Below are 17,531 nucleotides of genomic sequence, written 5' to 3'. Positions count from 1 at the left end.
TCTTGACCCGATGCTGAACCACGTTTGTACAACTGGCCCGAAGTTGACCAGCAGCTAATCCGCCGAAATCGATGGGTTAAATTCCTGATCCGAGGCTGAAGCACGTTTGTACAACTGGCCCTTAGACTTCAGCAATCCAGCTGAAGAAAATGCAAATGCTATTTAGGTAAAACTTCCAATAGCTGTTAAAAATCCCGGACGAACTTTCGGGTGAATGCATAAAAGCGGATTATGTCGGTCATATGATATGCGAAATTCATTTGTGAAACAGGAACCTCATTGTAAATATTTCAATCAAATCAGTCCTATAGTGAGTTTCACGTGAACAAAATTTAACTTTTCCCCTATTGTGAACTCCATGCTCAAAGTTGTTCATTCCCCGAAAAAAAAACTTTTTTTTTCAAGTGTTATGTGAGGCAATCAACAGGCTCATTTGAGACCTTAATTTTGGTGAAGAAAAAGAAACTTGTTTAGCGAAAAATTATAAAATTTTGTAATCATGTTAAGGATTGGCCACATCGGAGGGTATGCGGTAGCGGTACGGGTAGCGGTAACGATATTTATATTAAAAAAATTCCACATCTGAGCGTTAATGTGTCAGTTTGAAATATGTTTCATATAAATACCCGTACCGCTACCGCATGTACCCTTCGGTGTGGCCAAGCCTTTATGTTATCCGACTTAAACAAAAAATATAAACGTACTGCGTACTCCTCCTTAAAATAAATATATAAAATACCACTTTAAAATATTTTGGCATCACTTCCAAGAAAAAAATATCCCTCGAAAAAATTTCCCATTTGCAAAATAAAACATGGCGTCAAATGTCAAACAGACGAAAAAAGAAAGAGAAAAACTTTTCAAGAAACAAGACTTTTCATCAGGAATCGCGGGTGTTGTTTGATTTGCCTCCATCAAAAAACTTCATTTAAATTAAAATTATACAAAAATAAATTAAAACTAATTAAAAAGTATAAATAAATAAATTAAAATATATATATTTATATTTTTACTCATAATATATCTGAATTTAAAAGGATACATTATGTAATAACAGAATCAAATTTTAATCCTTGAACTAAAAGAAAAATTGTAAATTAAATTTTTTTTATTGATTTTGTTCAAAAAAACCGGCAGGCATTATTTGTGAAGATTGCAATTTGAGGTTTTCTTCTTGAATTTAATCAAATTGCAAATAATTATGAATAACTTGAAATAATTAAAAAAATATAAATTAACAAGACAAAAAAAAAACAATGTATAATGGCATTGGATTGACGACCCCTCGTGGTTCTGGCACTAATGGTCATGTACAGCGCAATTGGGCATTTGTTCGACCTGGAAAGAAGGACAATCCCACATACAAATCAGAGGATGATATAAAAAAATTGGATGCGTCCATCAATCGTCCACCAAATCAGGAAATACTTGATCACGATCGCAAGCGCAAAATCGAAGTCAAGTGTGTTGAATTTGAAGAGATTCTAGAAAAACAAGGGTAAGTTCTTATTTGACAAAAAAAAAAATCCATGACCTGGTAATTACCTTTAAATTTATAAATACAAACTTGGTTAGAAAAAAAGGATACATCAATAAAGTCAGAAAATACTCCATAATTCTTATCTACCTTGCTCCAGCAGGGTGAGTGATGAGCTCAGGACTTGCCTTGCGTGTGGTAGTATAGTTCTGGGTTGTAAATACTTCCCTGCATTTTTTTTGTGTGCCCATCCACCCCTAAATTTTCACCCTATTTCCTGTGTTCATTTCATACGTCACAGAGTAGAGTAGTTGTCGTCGTCGTTATGGTTCTTGTCGTCGTCATCGCTCTCGCAAAGTGCGGTTTGGGTGTTTTGTATATTTCAGTCCCTTAAAGCTTTATTCACAATTGCAAGGAGACGACAGACGTGCACTCGCACATTTCGTTGTTAAGTCCGTCGTCGCAGAGGCAATCATAGAAATGCAGACAAAATTCCAATAACATTGCACTTTCGAGAAAAAGATTACGACCATTTGTGTCCCAGGAAAAAAGCGAAAACAAAATCAATTTATTTTCATTTTCCTACAAAAGTTGTCTGGTTTTCTTCGGTTGATTTACTTTTTTTTGTATAACTATAAAAAAGAAAAAGTTCCTCTTTTGTTTTATGAGGGGGAATGTGAGTTTATTGATTTATCCTCCCGCGAGTTTGGTCAAAGAGTGCTTTGTGGCTAATTTTATTTCCATCTTTTTTTTTTGTCAACTTTTTTTAGATACTCAACAGAAGAAATTGCGGTCAAGATTAATTCGTATCGACTCAAATTAACTGGACAAGGAAAAAGTGACCAAACTAAAGACGAATTTGGAAGAATAGTGTAAGTGTGCTTTTTTATTATTCAAAATAAATTTATATTAAATTGTTTTATGTCTCGTATCTTGCGTAATAGTTTATTATATCTACGTAGTGGATACATATGGAGTTTATAATAAAAAGACATTTTTTTGGCGCATTCTAGCGTATTAAAAGTGAAAAACCCTTTTTGAGCGTTTATTGATTTTTTTTATTATTTCCCCTACATAGACTAACCGCCTTTTAAATTCTAGTTAAAAATGTTTGAGTTAATAAAATAGGATAGGTGTTTATTTGGAAGCAATAAATATTAAAATTTTGAATAAGGTACATATATGTATTTAAAACGGTAAATTAAACGATTTGCGTTTGGTCAGCATTTCTTTCTAATAAGATGACACAACTTAACACGCAAGAAAATTTCCGCAGTAACATAAGTTAATATAAATAAATGTATTAATTGGCTTCTCTTCCGCGGTTGTAGATTTTAAAAATTAAAAAAAAAAAACAGGTAAACGAAATAATTTACCACCAAGTACATAATAAATTAAATAAAATTGGTTTAGTAAAATACGAAGCCAAACTTATTCTTCTGTATTTGTCTACTGATGAAATAGAGACTACAGTCATCAAAACGTTTCCATTTGTATTAGAATTCCGTAATGAGACTCAAATATATTTTGGATACTAAATATTTTTTAATTAATCCAAGGTACTCAAAATGTACACAAGCTATTTTAATTACTTAATTAACATCCCCTACATGATCCATGAAGGGTCCCTTCTTAACAAACGGCGGCTTTCCATCTTTTATAATTTCTAACGTGGTACCTCCAATCGTCTACGACTATTGAAATGGTATCCGCTACCTATTCCCCTGCTCTGTAACTTTATCGGTGGCGATAACCTACATAAGTATAATCTACATGGGACTACAAGCTTATAATAATCTTCCACTTAGGGCAAATTTTTCAATAGTCAGATAAACCTCAGATAGAGTTTATTCCTGGGAATACAAGTTTTTTTTTTTATATTGACATTTATTCTTCTGATAGTCCAACTGACGATTGAAAAATCAGGGCTTAATATAAGAAGTATAAACAATTTAGATCAATTTAAAAATCAATTAATCATTTTTTATGCAAAATCAAATATTTAATGTTAAATGCTTTTTATTTTACTTAAATTACTGATACAAATTTGAATATAACCTTAAAAATTGTAAATTTCTTTTAGACCTTAATGGCCATTAGCCTAATAAATTCCAAATAAATAAATAAACCATTTTTGAACGTCTGTAAAATCAATTTTCTTCCGTAAATGAATCAATTTTTTTTTTTCAAATTCAAAAAATATGAGTTCGTATGATTTTTAACAAAATTTCTTTTATTTTAATGAGATAAAATGGATTTTAAAGTCATTAAAAAATTTTATCGCCAGTGATAAAAGTTGCAGAACAGGGGCATTGAATGAGCATTTTCTTTACTCACGTCATTTTTATCTAAGCTAAAATGGCAAATTCCTGGAGATTTGTGTTAATAAATTTCAACAGGCTATTGTTGAAATGTTAGAGGCTTCCTCTGTCGATACATGATCACCTAGTTTAGAAAAGAAAGACACACCTAAGTTATATATAGATTTTTCCCTTGATGTTTTCTCTGTACATATGTGCATAGAAAGTCTGGCAAGTGAGTTTGATAGTTTAGGGATTGGTTTACGAAAATTTTATTTTTGCTTAAGAGCCTATTCCTTTCTACAAATAAAATTAACAAAATCGAAAGACAATAATTGTCTCATTAACTCACAGACTTTGAAAAGAAAGTGACAGTTTTTGTTCTTTTGTATTTATTTTTTGGTCAATTTTAGAAGTGACAAAATCTGCGCAAAACTTTTAAACGTTTTAATAATGATTTTTTTTTAGGAAAATTCTAAGTTAAACAAGAGATTGTTAGAGCACCTTTGCAGCTTTCCTGCAGGATTTGTGAAAATTAAATCAGTAGTTTTTTGGGGTTCATTTCATCGGTAGTAGAGCTTAATACACTCTGGGATCTCTTTCACATATAGGATGTTTTCATAATTGCATGGTTGCCTCGTTTACGTGTGGTTATTTGCAATCAGACTAATTTTAGAGAAATTATTTTTCATGTATTTTACCTTAGATACTATTTCTGATTTGCGTCATTTGTGAAAATTTTAAAAGTTTGAATTTCGATTCATGTTCGTTAAAATTAATACCACAATCTTTTTGAAAACTCTTGACAAATATCAGCAATTAAAGAAAACTGTATTGACATTTACGTGGCACTTGTCTTTCAATTAAATCAGGATTTATCTCATTAAACGCTTAAACTAAAAATGTATTACTAATCGAAACCAACCCTGTTTCCATCTGTTCCTGTTCAATGATGAAATAGTAAAAACAGGACGGTGGACCATAGTTTAGTAAGAAATGGTAGGCCAAGTTAGAACAGAAAACAAAAAAAAAAGAACAAAGATATTTTCACAGATTTGTCCTTAAAGTTGCATTCTGCTCAATAAACTTATTTGGCATGAGTGATCTATATTTAAATCAATACATTTACATTAGCATAATGTTGATAAAAGTTGTTGTTCCTTTTAATATACATTATTTTAATTATATCCCTTGACAATTTCGGTTAACAATTAAAGGATGATTTTATAATTATGGTTTTATTAACTGTTAAATGCTAAAACAAAATGGAAAGTAGCAATATAGTGTGTATTTTAGCAAATGAATTAAAAATTCAGATTTCAAGAAGTTAATTTCCCAGTTAATAAAAATCAATAACATCATCTCTCCATGTATACATCTGTACGAGATAAATCTCCCTTCTCTATGCTGTCAAACAATAGCATCCAGCTTTTTCTGCGCATCGCCATTTCTTAATACGTTAACTTTAAGGGTTACGTATAACATTATCATCCCCGTTAATAAAAGTTTAGTTTTCGAAAGTCTTCCATCCACAATGGTTGTGTTTTGCCATTGTAGACACAGGTTTTTATTTATTTCGCAACAAAAATATATTTACTAAAAATTAATAATAAAATGATTTTGAATAAAGTTTAACAAGTGATTTGTTTGATAAAAATAGAAAGAATACGAAATAAACAAATTTTAAAAAGAAATATACAAAACTTATGAAAACAGAAATTTTGAAAAATCAATAATCCTTCGCCACTGTGTAACCTTCTTCCTGGCAATCCACGTAAACAATGAACCAACAAGAAGGGGGATGATTGCAGATTTTGAAAAAATATAAATGCAAATAATAAAACTGGCGTGTGAATTGCATTAATGGGGAGCAGGTGGTATTATGAAGCTGACAAAAAGTAATATGATACCATCACCTATTTGGATTTGTTATTCCAACTGTCATCGAAACAACGATGTCCCAACAAATCACCCCCATCATAATCCGAACGGATTAAGAAGAAACCTATTCTTCATGCAAACCAACCAAATAAAAATTAAAAGAAAACCAAGAAAATTTAATTGATACAACAATGTAGAGCATTAAACAAATCCTTGACAAAGTGAAAATCACTTAAAAAGTCTTCCAAACCCACAGTTGGTTTCCATCTTGCTATAAGTTAAGTTCGCGCGTTTTAAGCTTTATATGTATTTTTTTAATCGCGCGTTAGTTAAGTATTAAATGTTTTTTAAATCGAAAGTCTTCCTAGTTAATAAGTTAGAATAAAGTAAACACTCTACAAGTCTTCCGGTTGAATTAATTTCGAAATGCTTTCATCTCAAATTTATTCAACACAAAATGGTGGTGTTTTGCTGCAACAAATAAAATCTCCTCCAACAAAAGCAGCAACAAAACCCAAAAGGCGTCGTCGAAAGAAAGTAGGCCGGCAATATTTCGAGCATGACAATCGCGACCTAAATATCTCGCCAACTCCTGAGTCGCCACGAAGATCTGTGACGGCTTATCAAACAGTGAGAAAAAAGTTTAAGCCATTAAAACCGGCATCGGCCGCCTTAAAACGAGTACGGAAAAAACCCATTCCAACCCAAGCTATGTACATAGTTCAATGTGCATGCGCAGGAAATGGTCAAACAACAATTCCACTCAGTAACCACAACAATAACCATGTGCATGGAATTCTCCTGAATTCTGCACTCTCAGCGAGTGGTGGTGGTAGTGTGATGAGAGAAAATAAAGTTTCGCATGTTGATATCAATGACGTGCGGTATTTTGCCGGGCTCTCCGCCATTCCTATAGGTGTTGGCGGTAGAAATACCTTACAACAGCAATTTCCAATTGAATTTCTGAACACTACCCCATTTTATGGCAACCATCAACATCGCGTGTGCCAAAAAGAGCTGAGGAGTGTTGTGAGGTAAAAGTTTGTTTTATATGTCACTGACGTTTGCAAATGTTTTTATTATTGAGTAAAAGCATCTTATAGTAATAGGTCATAGTCGTCGGTTCGACTCAAGGTTGATATATTATACAAAATTTAAGTATTTATATATTTTGATTTCAGTGTTCGTGAAACTCATCAAATTGCTGAAGCTCAACAGGAAAAGAACGCCAAGCTACGCGAAGCATTTGGAATTTCTGAATATTTCGTAGAAGGAACAAGTTTTGACTCAGATCGCAAAGCAAGAGAAGATCTGGCGAAGAGTTCGGCATTGCAAAAAGAGCTAGATGCTCAAAAGGACACGGAAAAAGATAAAACCCGGCGTTATGCATTAGTCCGCACTCCATCAAAGGAAAAAGAAACAAAAGCCGATAATGGAGAGGATGTTGAAATTAAGGGCAAAGTTAAGAAGAAGAAAAAGAAGAAAAATCGCGATGGGTAAGTTTTCTGTCATTTTGGTGTATTTAAAACGAATTTGGTCTTAAATTTTTATTTTTTTTTTTCAGCTCGGCAAGTCCAGAACGTAAAAAGGATAAAAAGAAGAAATCCAAAAAACACAAGAAAGAAAGGTAAGAATTTTCTAAATTTAATATAACTATTCAAAATACTGTCAGTAAATTAAGTTGAAATATGTTTTTTACTAATTTAAATTGAAAATTAAGAGTTAAATTTTTTTCTTCTTCGTGCTTAACAAAAATAACTTTAAACAAACATATACAAGGGATAAGATATAAAAAACAAATAATTTTCAAAATAGAAAATGTTCAATTGTAATATAATTTCAATTTTTTGAATTTATACAAAAAAAATTGAAAACAATATTTACGATGCTTAAAATGGTAAGTAACTACGTTGTGATGATAGAAAACATTTTTTTTTAAATTTCTTTAATTTATTTTTAACAAACTAGAAATTATAGTTTAAATTAAGTTTAAATTAAGTTTAAATTAAGATTTGCCTTTGCAATAAAATGGACAGTTTAAGTTTGATTGGCATAAGATATGGCTGTCCAATAGCACAATTTGATTACTTCGACATATTTTGTACACCAAGAGATATATCTTTATTCTTTTACTGAATGCTAGTTCATATTTAACGATTTAGAGGTGCTTTTATATAAATATAAACTTTCGGTTCTGCTATAGCAAAACACGCTTTATTCTTTTTTAATCGAGCAAATAGGATTAAGGTTCGACTCTCCGCCTATTTGGAGACCTTTATCCAACTAAAGTCAGTAACAATCTTCATAGCTCTCTTTAACATCGCTAAACTTCAGGCCTTGATCAGTTCATTTTATTTTTTTCAATTAGAAAATTCGCCAAGAATAACGAACAAGCAGTTATACAATTTCCTCCTCGCTACCCTTGTTATAACTGCAACTTTTTTTTACTGTTCGTCGTCGGTTATTTAAAAGCAAGTACTGTTCAAAAATCTATGGACATCGAAGTTACTCAAAACCCACTTTTTAATTTTACCTTATGAGGGGTAGTCTCACGAACTAATCTTAAAATTTTACAGAATGTAAATTGTACAACTTCAAGGACGTAATTAAGCGTTCATTCATTAAATTTCATTAAATCTCCCTAAAAAAGTCTGCACTAGTTTTTTTCATGGAGCAGTATGTAGGGTAGAAATATAAAAAAAATAAGAAATTGTCCTGTTCTTTTAACAACATTTTTCCATCCTTAGTCTTATCTTAAAAGTCCCAACAATCTCGTTTGAAAAAATGCAACTTTATTGCATTTTTATACGTTTGACTGTTATAATAATTTTAATTTTTGACTTTCTTAGAAGTGTCAGAAAAAAACTTATATGTGAAAAACGTAACCTTTTTCTAACCAATTGCCCTAGACAAGACTCGTAAGCATCTAATGTGAAGATTTTGGAGTCGTTTTGTACATTGTAAATGTTGCAATAAATAACTGAAACCTGAAGAAAAAACATTTCAGAGAAGCTCAAAAAACGAACAATACTTTTTATAAAGATATTTTTTTAAAGAAAAAAAAGGATCTGATACGAACTCAAATCAATACTTATAATATGTTTTTAGTACATAAATTATTTTGTTGGATTTTTTGCTACCTGAGCAGTTTTTGTTTTTTTTTTTTTTAATTAAAAAAAAAATAATTTTTTTTGAATTTTAAGTTTTTTCTTTTTTTTTTATTTAATTAATTTTATAAATTTTTGATTCTTTACTTTTTTGTTCCTTTATTTTGCAAGTATTTTTTAATCATCGTAAATATGCGAACATTTTCAAATAATGCAAAACAAAAAATAAATATTTTCTCATCTCTCTTTTCCCTAAAACAGACCATTTTGATGAGTTTTGAATAAGGTAAAAATTTAAATAAAAAATTATGTGCAAAATTATGTCTGTGTTTAAATGGTTAAACGTTCATAATATTAATACATTACTCAATGAAAAGTTAAAAAAAATATTGTATTCCCTTAGAAATAGGATAAGGTACAAAATATAACCTGAGAGTTGAAGTGGATTTTAAAATTGCAAAACAATAGAACTTAACTTCTTTAGGAATTTAAAGTTCAAAATGTATACATATAAAGTGCCGCTTATATGTAATTGCGACGTGAATCTGCGCAAAGAGATGCGAACTGCAAATCAAAAAGTGAAGTTAAATTAAAAGTGAGGTTAAACTCGAGCGATTTATTTGTTCAAAGCATTGTGGAAAGTGTTTCGTATTTGTGAACTGCGAATTAATATTTGACAGGTCGCAGATGATCACTTATTCACTTTATTTAACAATTAAAAAAAGTTGATACTCGCTTTAAAAAAAATCTTTAGAAGCATTATTCGCAGACTCAGGTCGCAGCTCATATGAATGGCACTTTACTTTGATTTAACTCATTTGATCTCAATAACAGTTTCTGTTTCATACAATTTACAAGAAATGAAGAAAAAAACAAAACTGTCCCAATTTTTGAACTGCTTATGAATTTCTACCGCGTTAATCCATTTCAATTTTCTGGATAAAGAAAACATAAAATTCCTTCATTACACGTTTTTATTTTTACTTTCATTTCAGCAAATCTAAGAAAAAGAAATCAAGAAAACGCAAGCTCAGCGAATCTGGCGATTCATCTGACTCCGAGAAGCACCATTCCGATGATGATTCATCTGACAGCGAAAAAGAAGTAAAAAAACGCAAGAAATCTAAAAAGGACAAGGTAAACAGACAACATCCACACCTCACAATACAATAATTCGCAAAATTTATCCTCCTTAATCGCATGATAAACTTTATTAAAAAAAATAAAAAAAAATTAATATTATCATGATGGACAAAAAATCCTAATCTATTTTTGCTTAAACATTTTTCGTATAATAAAACCCCAAACACTATACACACGAACGACGAAGGTAATAAGTAATTATGTAAATTTTATCAATCATGGTTAAGTGTTCCTTAAGTTTTGTTGTTTTTATTTTTTGTTTCTTTATCTATTTTTAATTTTTTCATTAAAAAGTTTTTGTTGTTTAAATTTTATATTGAGGTGGATTTACGTCTCCCAAGAGATTTTAATATCTCCTTGTATTTTCTTTTCTATATAACCTAACCGATTACTAAAAAAAAATCAATATTAATTTAAAAACTTAAGAGAACAAAGAAAAAAATTATATTTTTTGTTTAAAACCCTTGGCGCTTCATTAAATAGGATAGCTATCAAAAGGCTCTCTTGTAGTTTTGTAAGTACTTTCATTTTGTCAAATTATTATTTTCATCGGTTTTGCGTTTACTTTTTCTCGATTACTTAGCACTCTATATTTATATATGCTATAAAATGTAATATCTTTTGAGTTTGTTTTGAAAAGAAAAAAAAAATTAATGAAAAAAAAAAATATTGTGCGGTGCAAAACAAAAGAAATTTTAAGAAAAATAAGTTTTCTTTCTCAGTATACTAATAATAATGATTTTATTGCGTTTGCGCCTTCAAACTTAAGCGAATAATTTTGTTTCTTTCGATTGCTTTTTTGTTTAGAAAAAAAAGAAGAAGAAGAAGCATCGAGCATCGTCTCTGGACTCTAGATCGAGGTAAGTTTATTTTTTTATTGGATCGAAGTAAGAACTTATAATTAACTGGACATTCTTTTCAGCTCCCCCGGACGTGATAAAGAATTAAAATCATCCTCTAAGAAAAAGTCTGATATACAGGAACCCCCAAAACATCGAAATCCATTTAGGAGTCGATCCCGAGAGCGTAGAGATCCAGTTTCATCATCATCTAAACCAATACGTCGTCTTGATCGATTATCACCGTCATCAAAGAGTAGAGATCGTCGTGAGTCTCAAAATCGTAGCAGTCGGGACAAACGTAAAGCAAGTCCAGTATCTAACAGAGATGTGGAAAAACTACGAAAACGTGATGCTTCTTCCTCGGTGAAAGATAGATCGGCTGATCGTAGCGATCGTAAAAGAAGACTATCTCAAGAGAAAGCTAGTCAAAAAATTGATGAGGGTCGAAAAAGAGATGAAAGTAGCAAAAAACGAGATGATAGTCAAACAGATAAACGTCGAAAGCGTTCCCGATCTCGATCACCGCTTCGTAGATCGAAAGATCGACTTGACAAATCCTTGTCAAAAGTAACAAGGCGCAATGAACGATCCAAATCCAAGTCCCCTCGGCGAGCTGAAAAAAATGGTGATCATTCGAGAATCAAACAAAAGAGTCGTGAGCCTCCCCAGGCTCAAAGGAAAAGATCACCTACACCACCCAAAAAATTTTTTATTAATCCATTCAAAATGTCAGTAAAGGCAGAACCAAAAATTGCAGCTGCCCCGAGTGAGACAATTCCTAGAAGACGAATTTCTCGCTCTTATTCACGATCATCTTCTTCATCAAGATCATCTAGCAGTTCATCATCGCCTTCTCCACCAACAAAGAAAGCTTTGAAATTGCCTGAAAAGTCAACCAGAAAAGATTCCCCTTTACCTGAACAAAAAAAGTTGACAAGTACGAAAAGAAACGAGAGAAATATCTCAACTTCTCAAGATTTGATCAAACAAGAAAAACATAAAGAATCGCCGCGTAAAAAGCGATCGGTTTCAAAAAGTTTAGAAAGGAACAAAAGTACTGGCCGTCATCGTTCCTCGTCTAGAGATATCAAATCAAATAAAGATAAAAAATCAACTGGCGGAGAAAGACGTCGTTCATTATCAAAAGAAGTTACTTCAAGAATTTCAGCGCTTAAACAAAGTTCAGAAATAAGAAGATCGGTTTCGACAGGTAATCAGGATAAAAAAGCCATTAAAAATGATTCGGATAAACAATCTGTGAAATGTTCAGAAAGAAAACGTTCTATCTCTAAAAGTAAACATATTTCACGAGATGAAAGAAGGTCTTCTAGATCTAGATCCAGAACTACCGAAAGAAGTTCGTTAACAAGATCAGACCGACCCCGAAAGCGTTCGATATCTAGGGGAAGAAAACGCTCGTTATCAAAAAGTTCACCAGAAAGAAAGAGATCTCTTTCTCGAAAACGAGCGACATCTCGCAAACGTTCAATATCACGAGAACCAATTAAGAGAAAACGATCACTATCCAGAGGAAAAGCTGAGAGCAAACGATCGATATCTCGAAAGCGTTCATTATCTCGAAGACCAGTCGAACGAAAAAGATCGCATTCGCGAGATCAACCTAGAAGACGCTCCCCATTGAGACGATCAGTTTCAAGAGGTGATGATCGAAGGAGACAAAGATCAATGTCAAAAAACTCACGGTCAAATGAGGGTCCAAGAAGAGGTGCAGCTGACAGAAAACGTTCTCCTCCTTCTAAACGTTCTTTTTCAAGGTCTCGTGAACGACGCAGATCCGTATCATCCTACGAAGCCGAGAGAAGACGGCAACCTTCGCCGCAAGAAAGATCACGTAATAAAAGATCGTCATCATTACAAAGGTCACGAGATCGCCGCAGATCAATTTCACGTTCTCCGACACGTTATCATCGTAGATCACGTTCTTTTCGATCAAAGGACCGTAAGCGCTCTCTTTCGCACCGGGGCGATCGTCGTTCGTCATCTCGTCGCCGAAATAGATCAAATGATAGAAGACGGCAACAATCTCGATCACCTCGATCAAGATCTGGTCAAAGAAATCTAAGGCGAAGCTCTCGTTCACCTAGAAAACAATTAAAAAGCTCTCGTTCTCCGGTGCGTGAGAAGATGCGACGTCCACGATCTTATACTAAGAGTCGCTCAAAAAGCAATCGACGAAATTCGCGTCCACCTCATCCCCAAACATTAGCAGCCCCAAGTCAAAGTTCTCCGAGACCTCGTACTAGTCGTCGAAGCTCATCCCGAAACCGAAGTGGAAGTAACCCGGATCGTGAAACGAAATCTATATCCCGGAGAAAAGAATTTTTAAAATCCCCTCCCAAAGCAGAGTTGATTTCAACAGAACCTCCTGCACCCGGCACTGATGACCTTCCCATTATCCCACTACCCAAAACAGAACAAAAAACCATAGAATCAAGAGACTCGCCCAACCCTCAATCGATTCCGGAACGAAAACAAACTCGTAAGTCGGAATCCGTAAGAAGAAGATCTTCCTCATCCAGTTCCAGTGAATCAGGTTCTGATTTAAGTTATTCTCCAGCAAGACGTAATCCAGAAAGATATCGAGATATTCTGGATCAGATTGAAAAAGAAAAACGTGAAAAACGGAGGGCAAATAAAAAAGAAGTGAAGCCTAAAGAAAAAGAAAATGATAAGGATAAAGATAAAGAAAGGGGAAAAGAAAAGGACAAAGAAAAAGAAAAGGAGAAAGAAAAAGAAAAAGGGAGGGAAAAAGATAAGGAGAAAGAAAAAGAAAAACATAAAGATGTTAAGCAAGAAATGTCTTCATCGCAGCGGTCAAGATCACGATCACATGGTATTGGAACAAAGAATACTCGTGGTTCAGCAAAACCACAACCAGTTGTACGTTTGCATAGCCAAAGTGAAGGTGAAGACGAGGAAGAAAATGGAGGACCTTCAATTGAGTCCCTCACACAAGATGACCGCAATGACGAACTCAAAGAGATTGAAATGCTGGAACAACTTAAATCCGGCATAGCGGCGAAAGCAAAAGAAAAAATAAAAACCATCGAAAAGATGGCCAACGAAGTAAGTCCCAAACGCGATTCGTTGCGTACAAATTCACTCAATCAGTTTTTAGCTAATAACGCTGCAACGGTGGCGGCAATAGGCAGTGGTTGTATATATCCTGCTGCTCCGCTGCCCGTAAATAATCCACTCCTAACTGTGGACAGTCTTCCCTTGACCGCGCCTGTTCTCAGTACAGCAAATGGTCAAGTGGATGTTAGTCCTACAATATCATCCATTCCTGTAATAAGTGTAACACCACCGCCGCATTCAGCGGGGAAACTCCTATTTAATCAGTCTCCCACTGTAATTGTGACGCCTTTGTCTTTGGTAAACAATCATAACTCACTTAATAATAACACTAATCGAAGACGAGACTTTCGTCGAAATCTATCTAGTCTCATTTCTTCGTCTGCTGTGACTTCGTTAGCTTCCATGTCTATGTCTTCTACTAGGCCTTTGCAACTAACCACAGTCACCGCTTCTAACAGTAACAATCAAATAATTCTAGCTACTAACAACAATCATTATAACAGTAAAAATAACCATCACCACCATCACCATAGTGGAACGTATTTTAAACCAAAAATTGTAATTAAACCTTTTAAGCTTCAAGATCCCCAGCCAATTGTATCGGCATTGAATGATAGTACGCTTGTGGATACCATTGTTGCGAAGGTCTCAAATGCAACGGTTGCTGCTGCAGAAAGCCTAGCCAGACGAAGTAGAAGTCGTTCGCGTAGAAGTGAACGTGACGAAAGTGGCAGACGATCAACAAGCCAATCGAGATCTTCGTAAGTATTATTTTTTTAAATATATTTTGTTATTAAGTTTTAAACAAGTCTCAAAATCACTGTCCCCATAAAGAAGAGTTCAATTCTTTTCTTTCGTCAATTTGTATCTAAATCAATATTAGACTTTACCTGCGTTAAGCCTATCAGCAACTGAGGTTAAAAAATATTAGGTTGAGCATTAAATTTTAGAATTAATTTTGGGAGATGATTTTGGGACACTTAAAAATTTGAAAGATGATTTTATTTTGAAAATTCAATTTACAGTCATGATTCTTCATCGAGCAGTGGAAGTGGAAGCTCAAGGTCACGTTCACGAAGCCATTCTTCTAGATCTAGCCGATCATCGCGGAGCAGCTCCAGAAGTTCATCAAGGTAAGAAGAATTAGAAATGTAAATATAAAAAAAAAGAAAAGCTTTAATGAAAAGTTCTTTTTTTTGAGACTGACTCGTATTACAAAAATGAGAGACAGTTCATATAAGAGGCTTAATAGAATTTTTAGCTTGTCAATCGTTAGTAATCTGAAGCAAATAACTTTGCAAAATAGGGTTGTCTATAATTTTCCCGGCAACGACTAGAATTATGGCGTTTTAAATTCCAAGCATTCTCAAATAGTGCGCGTTAATTATAAAAAAAAAAAATCTAGAAGTTCGATACTGTTTAGATTTTCCATTAACATATTCACGTGATAAAATTCGTTAATTAATAATTACGATAACTTATCCCGAACTTGAATCCTTTAACTATTTTGTATCAACAAATTATTTATTTATGTTCTAAAACTAATATGACAAAATTTTATATATTTTTATTTCGATAATTTTAGTGGTAGCTCTAAACATTCGCATAGCAGATCCCGCTCTGGCACTCGTTCTCCTTCCATTCCGCGACGTCGTGGCTCTCCCAGCTTTTTAGATCGTCGTAGGATTACCAGGTAAATACTTCAAAACATTTCAGACGCCAACTGCAAAAACATTTATCACGAAACTGCACTACCTTATTATTTTTATCAAAATACACATATTATTATTTGTTTTTAAGTTTGATTTTTATTTGAAAACTTTTTTTAACCATTTTCTAAAAAGAACTATAATTTTCTTTTCTTTTTGTAGCAAACCCAGATATCGAAGATAGGCACCACATATATAATTATGTTTATATATTTTTTTTTTGTATTCAAACTCGTAAATCATTTTTATTTAAAGAAAACAAAAATAATGAATCATTTCTGTAAAATTAGTTAAGATGAAGTAATTTGAGCTTGAATTTATTATCACAGTAATTATCGCTTTTAGATCCACAGCGATTGATTATTTGCATTTTATTTTTAACATTATTCTAATACCTTTATCAGATACTGCAACCATGTAGTAATGTATTGTCAAAAAAATATCATTTTCATTTCAATTAATCGTCGTGTAAACCTTAAAATTGAATTGGAAAACATTTTTATGTTTCGCAATAAACAGAAGAAAAAAAAATCCATGAACAATTGCTTTTTTAATATTTTTATTTCATATATTTTGATAATTTTTATTCTTAATTTTATAATTTAGAGAGTTTGTTCTTACGTTTATATTGTTTGGTAAGTTTTTTATTTCAATTATTTGTTTTTTTTTTTTTCATTATTTTTCTCTTGAATTTTTTTATTTCAATCTTTTTATATGAAAAAAAAAATTACAATTTTGTTGATCCAAGTATACTAATCAAACTAATCTTAGTGCACGAAAACGACCTATTCCATATCATCGGGTAACACCTTCAGATGCATCGACCTGCTCTAGCTTTGATAGTCGAGGAAGTTCACCACCATCGTTTCGTTCTCCAACAAGAAGTCGAACACCCAGTCCAATGAACCAAGTTTAATATTTAACCAAAATCCTAACTAATTGTAAGCCATAACAAAAAAAAAACTAAAAACTATGTGCGATTCTAGTCTAATAAAATAATGATCTTGTATTCTAGTCCTAAGATAAAATTAACATTAATTTATCTTTATCATAAAAAAAAAATAAAACTGTTGATATTATATATTTGAAGTTATAATTTGATACAAATATTTGAATTTGTAGACTAATCACAAAAAAATCATAAGATGTAAAATAATTTTCACAATTCTCATTTTTTAAGTACTTTTACTTGATTAATTTAATATTTATTGAAAAAAAAAAACAAATGTTTTATTGAAAATAGAAAAATTTTAACTTGCATGCACGCTTAATCCATTTATAACACTTAATTTAATAAGTAAATGTTGAAGTAATAAATATTAATTATTTAATAACCAAAGATATATTATATTATTTACTAACTTGAAATAATGTCTAATCAATATTAAATATAGCCGTTATTGAGAAGCAAAGAGGTTTCATCGAAGAGGTTTTTAGGTGAATGCATTTCATATAAAACAATGGAATTTGAATACATTAGGTACATATAAACAATGGAGTTTTATTGACTTTTGCTAACTTAAAAACACTTTTCAAAGATCAGGTGGGGTGAGAAATATTGAATTGTTTTTAGATGTGAATAGAGTTTTCAAGAGATATTGTGTAATTTTGTCGAAGATCGATAGCATTAAAGATATACAGTCTTGTCGCGAAAAAAAGTTCGTGGGAGATTCACGATATGAAAATTTTCTTCCGGGGTAATTTTTTTTTCTCCGAGAAAAAAGGTCCCATAAAATTGGCGATAGGGCTGATTGAGTTTTTTACCTGATAAGATGTTACGTCTTTTGGACCTACGAATTTTTAAATCTAAAAATTAATGAAATCATGCATTCTATTGTAAGCAGCAGGAAATGTCTAGAAATTCTAAACAGTTCTCGCTGTTGTAATGTAATTGATGTAATTTTTTTGTTTTTCAGGTAAACATTATTTAGTTTTTGAATCAGAGAATTAATGCTTGGATTTTTTTCAATTTT

The 17,531-nt window shown here is 32.3% G+C and overlaps 1 protein-coding gene across 6 annotated transcripts; it reads left to right on the top strand.

The window, feature by feature from the left end:
* Window positions 1-984: 984 nt before the first annotated feature.
* LOC129908675 (serine/arginine repetitive matrix protein 2) lies at window positions 985-16,528 on the top strand. Of its 6 annotated transcripts, none has more exons than XM_055985343.1 (10): window positions 985-1,498; window positions 2,248-2,349; window positions 6,840-7,154; window positions 7,223-7,285; window positions 9,761-9,902; window positions 10,716-10,768; window positions 10,831-14,610; window positions 14,875-14,982; window positions 15,435-15,542; window positions 16,330-16,528. In XM_055985343.1, exons 1-10 carry the CDS (start codon window positions 1,257-1,259, stop codon window positions 16,472-16,474), a joined length of 5,058 nt encoding a protein of 1,685 aa, XP_055841318.1. In that variant the 5' UTR covers window positions 985-1,256; the 3' UTR covers window positions 16,475-16,528. The 6 variants fall into 6 exon arrangements, with proteins under 6 accessions (XP_055841318.1, XP_055841316.1, XP_055841315.1 ...); XM_055985344.1 differs by lacking the exons at window positions 985-1,498; window positions 2,248-2,349 and adding an exon at window positions 5,313-6,692 and having other exon boundaries at window positions 10,831-13,837; window positions 14,426-14,610; XM_055985345.1 differs by lacking the exons at window positions 985-1,498; window positions 2,248-2,349; window positions 16,330-16,528 and adding exons at window positions 5,314-6,692; window positions 15,721-15,847 and having other exon boundaries at window positions 10,831-13,837; window positions 14,426-14,610.
* The last annotated feature ends 1,003 nt before the right edge of the window (window positions 16,529-17,531 follow it).

Source organism: Episyrphus balteatus, chromosome 2 (assembly GCF_945859705.1).
Source record: "Episyrphus balteatus chromosome 2, idEpiBalt1.1, whole genome shotgun sequence".
In the NCBI taxonomy this organism is placed as follows: Eukaryota; Metazoa; Arthropoda; class Insecta; order Diptera; family Syrphidae; genus Episyrphus; species Episyrphus balteatus.
This window is presented reverse-complemented; position numbering and strand designations above follow the sequence as displayed.

Bases quoted from the DNA above. Each gene is read 5' to 3' on its own strand.
- LOC129908675 (XM_055985340.1), top strand. From the start codon at position 6,085: ATGCTTTCATCTCAAATTTATTCAACACAAAATGGTGGTGTTTTGCTG. The intron at 6,693-6,839 runs GTAAAAGTTTGT...TTTTGATTTCAG, and splicing joins GAGCTGAGGAGTGTTGTGAG to TGTTCGTGAAACTCATCAAA. The intron at 14,983-15,434 runs GTAAGAAGAATT...CGATAATTTTAG, and splicing joins AGCTCCAGAAGTTCATCAAG to TGGTAGCTCTAAACATTCGC.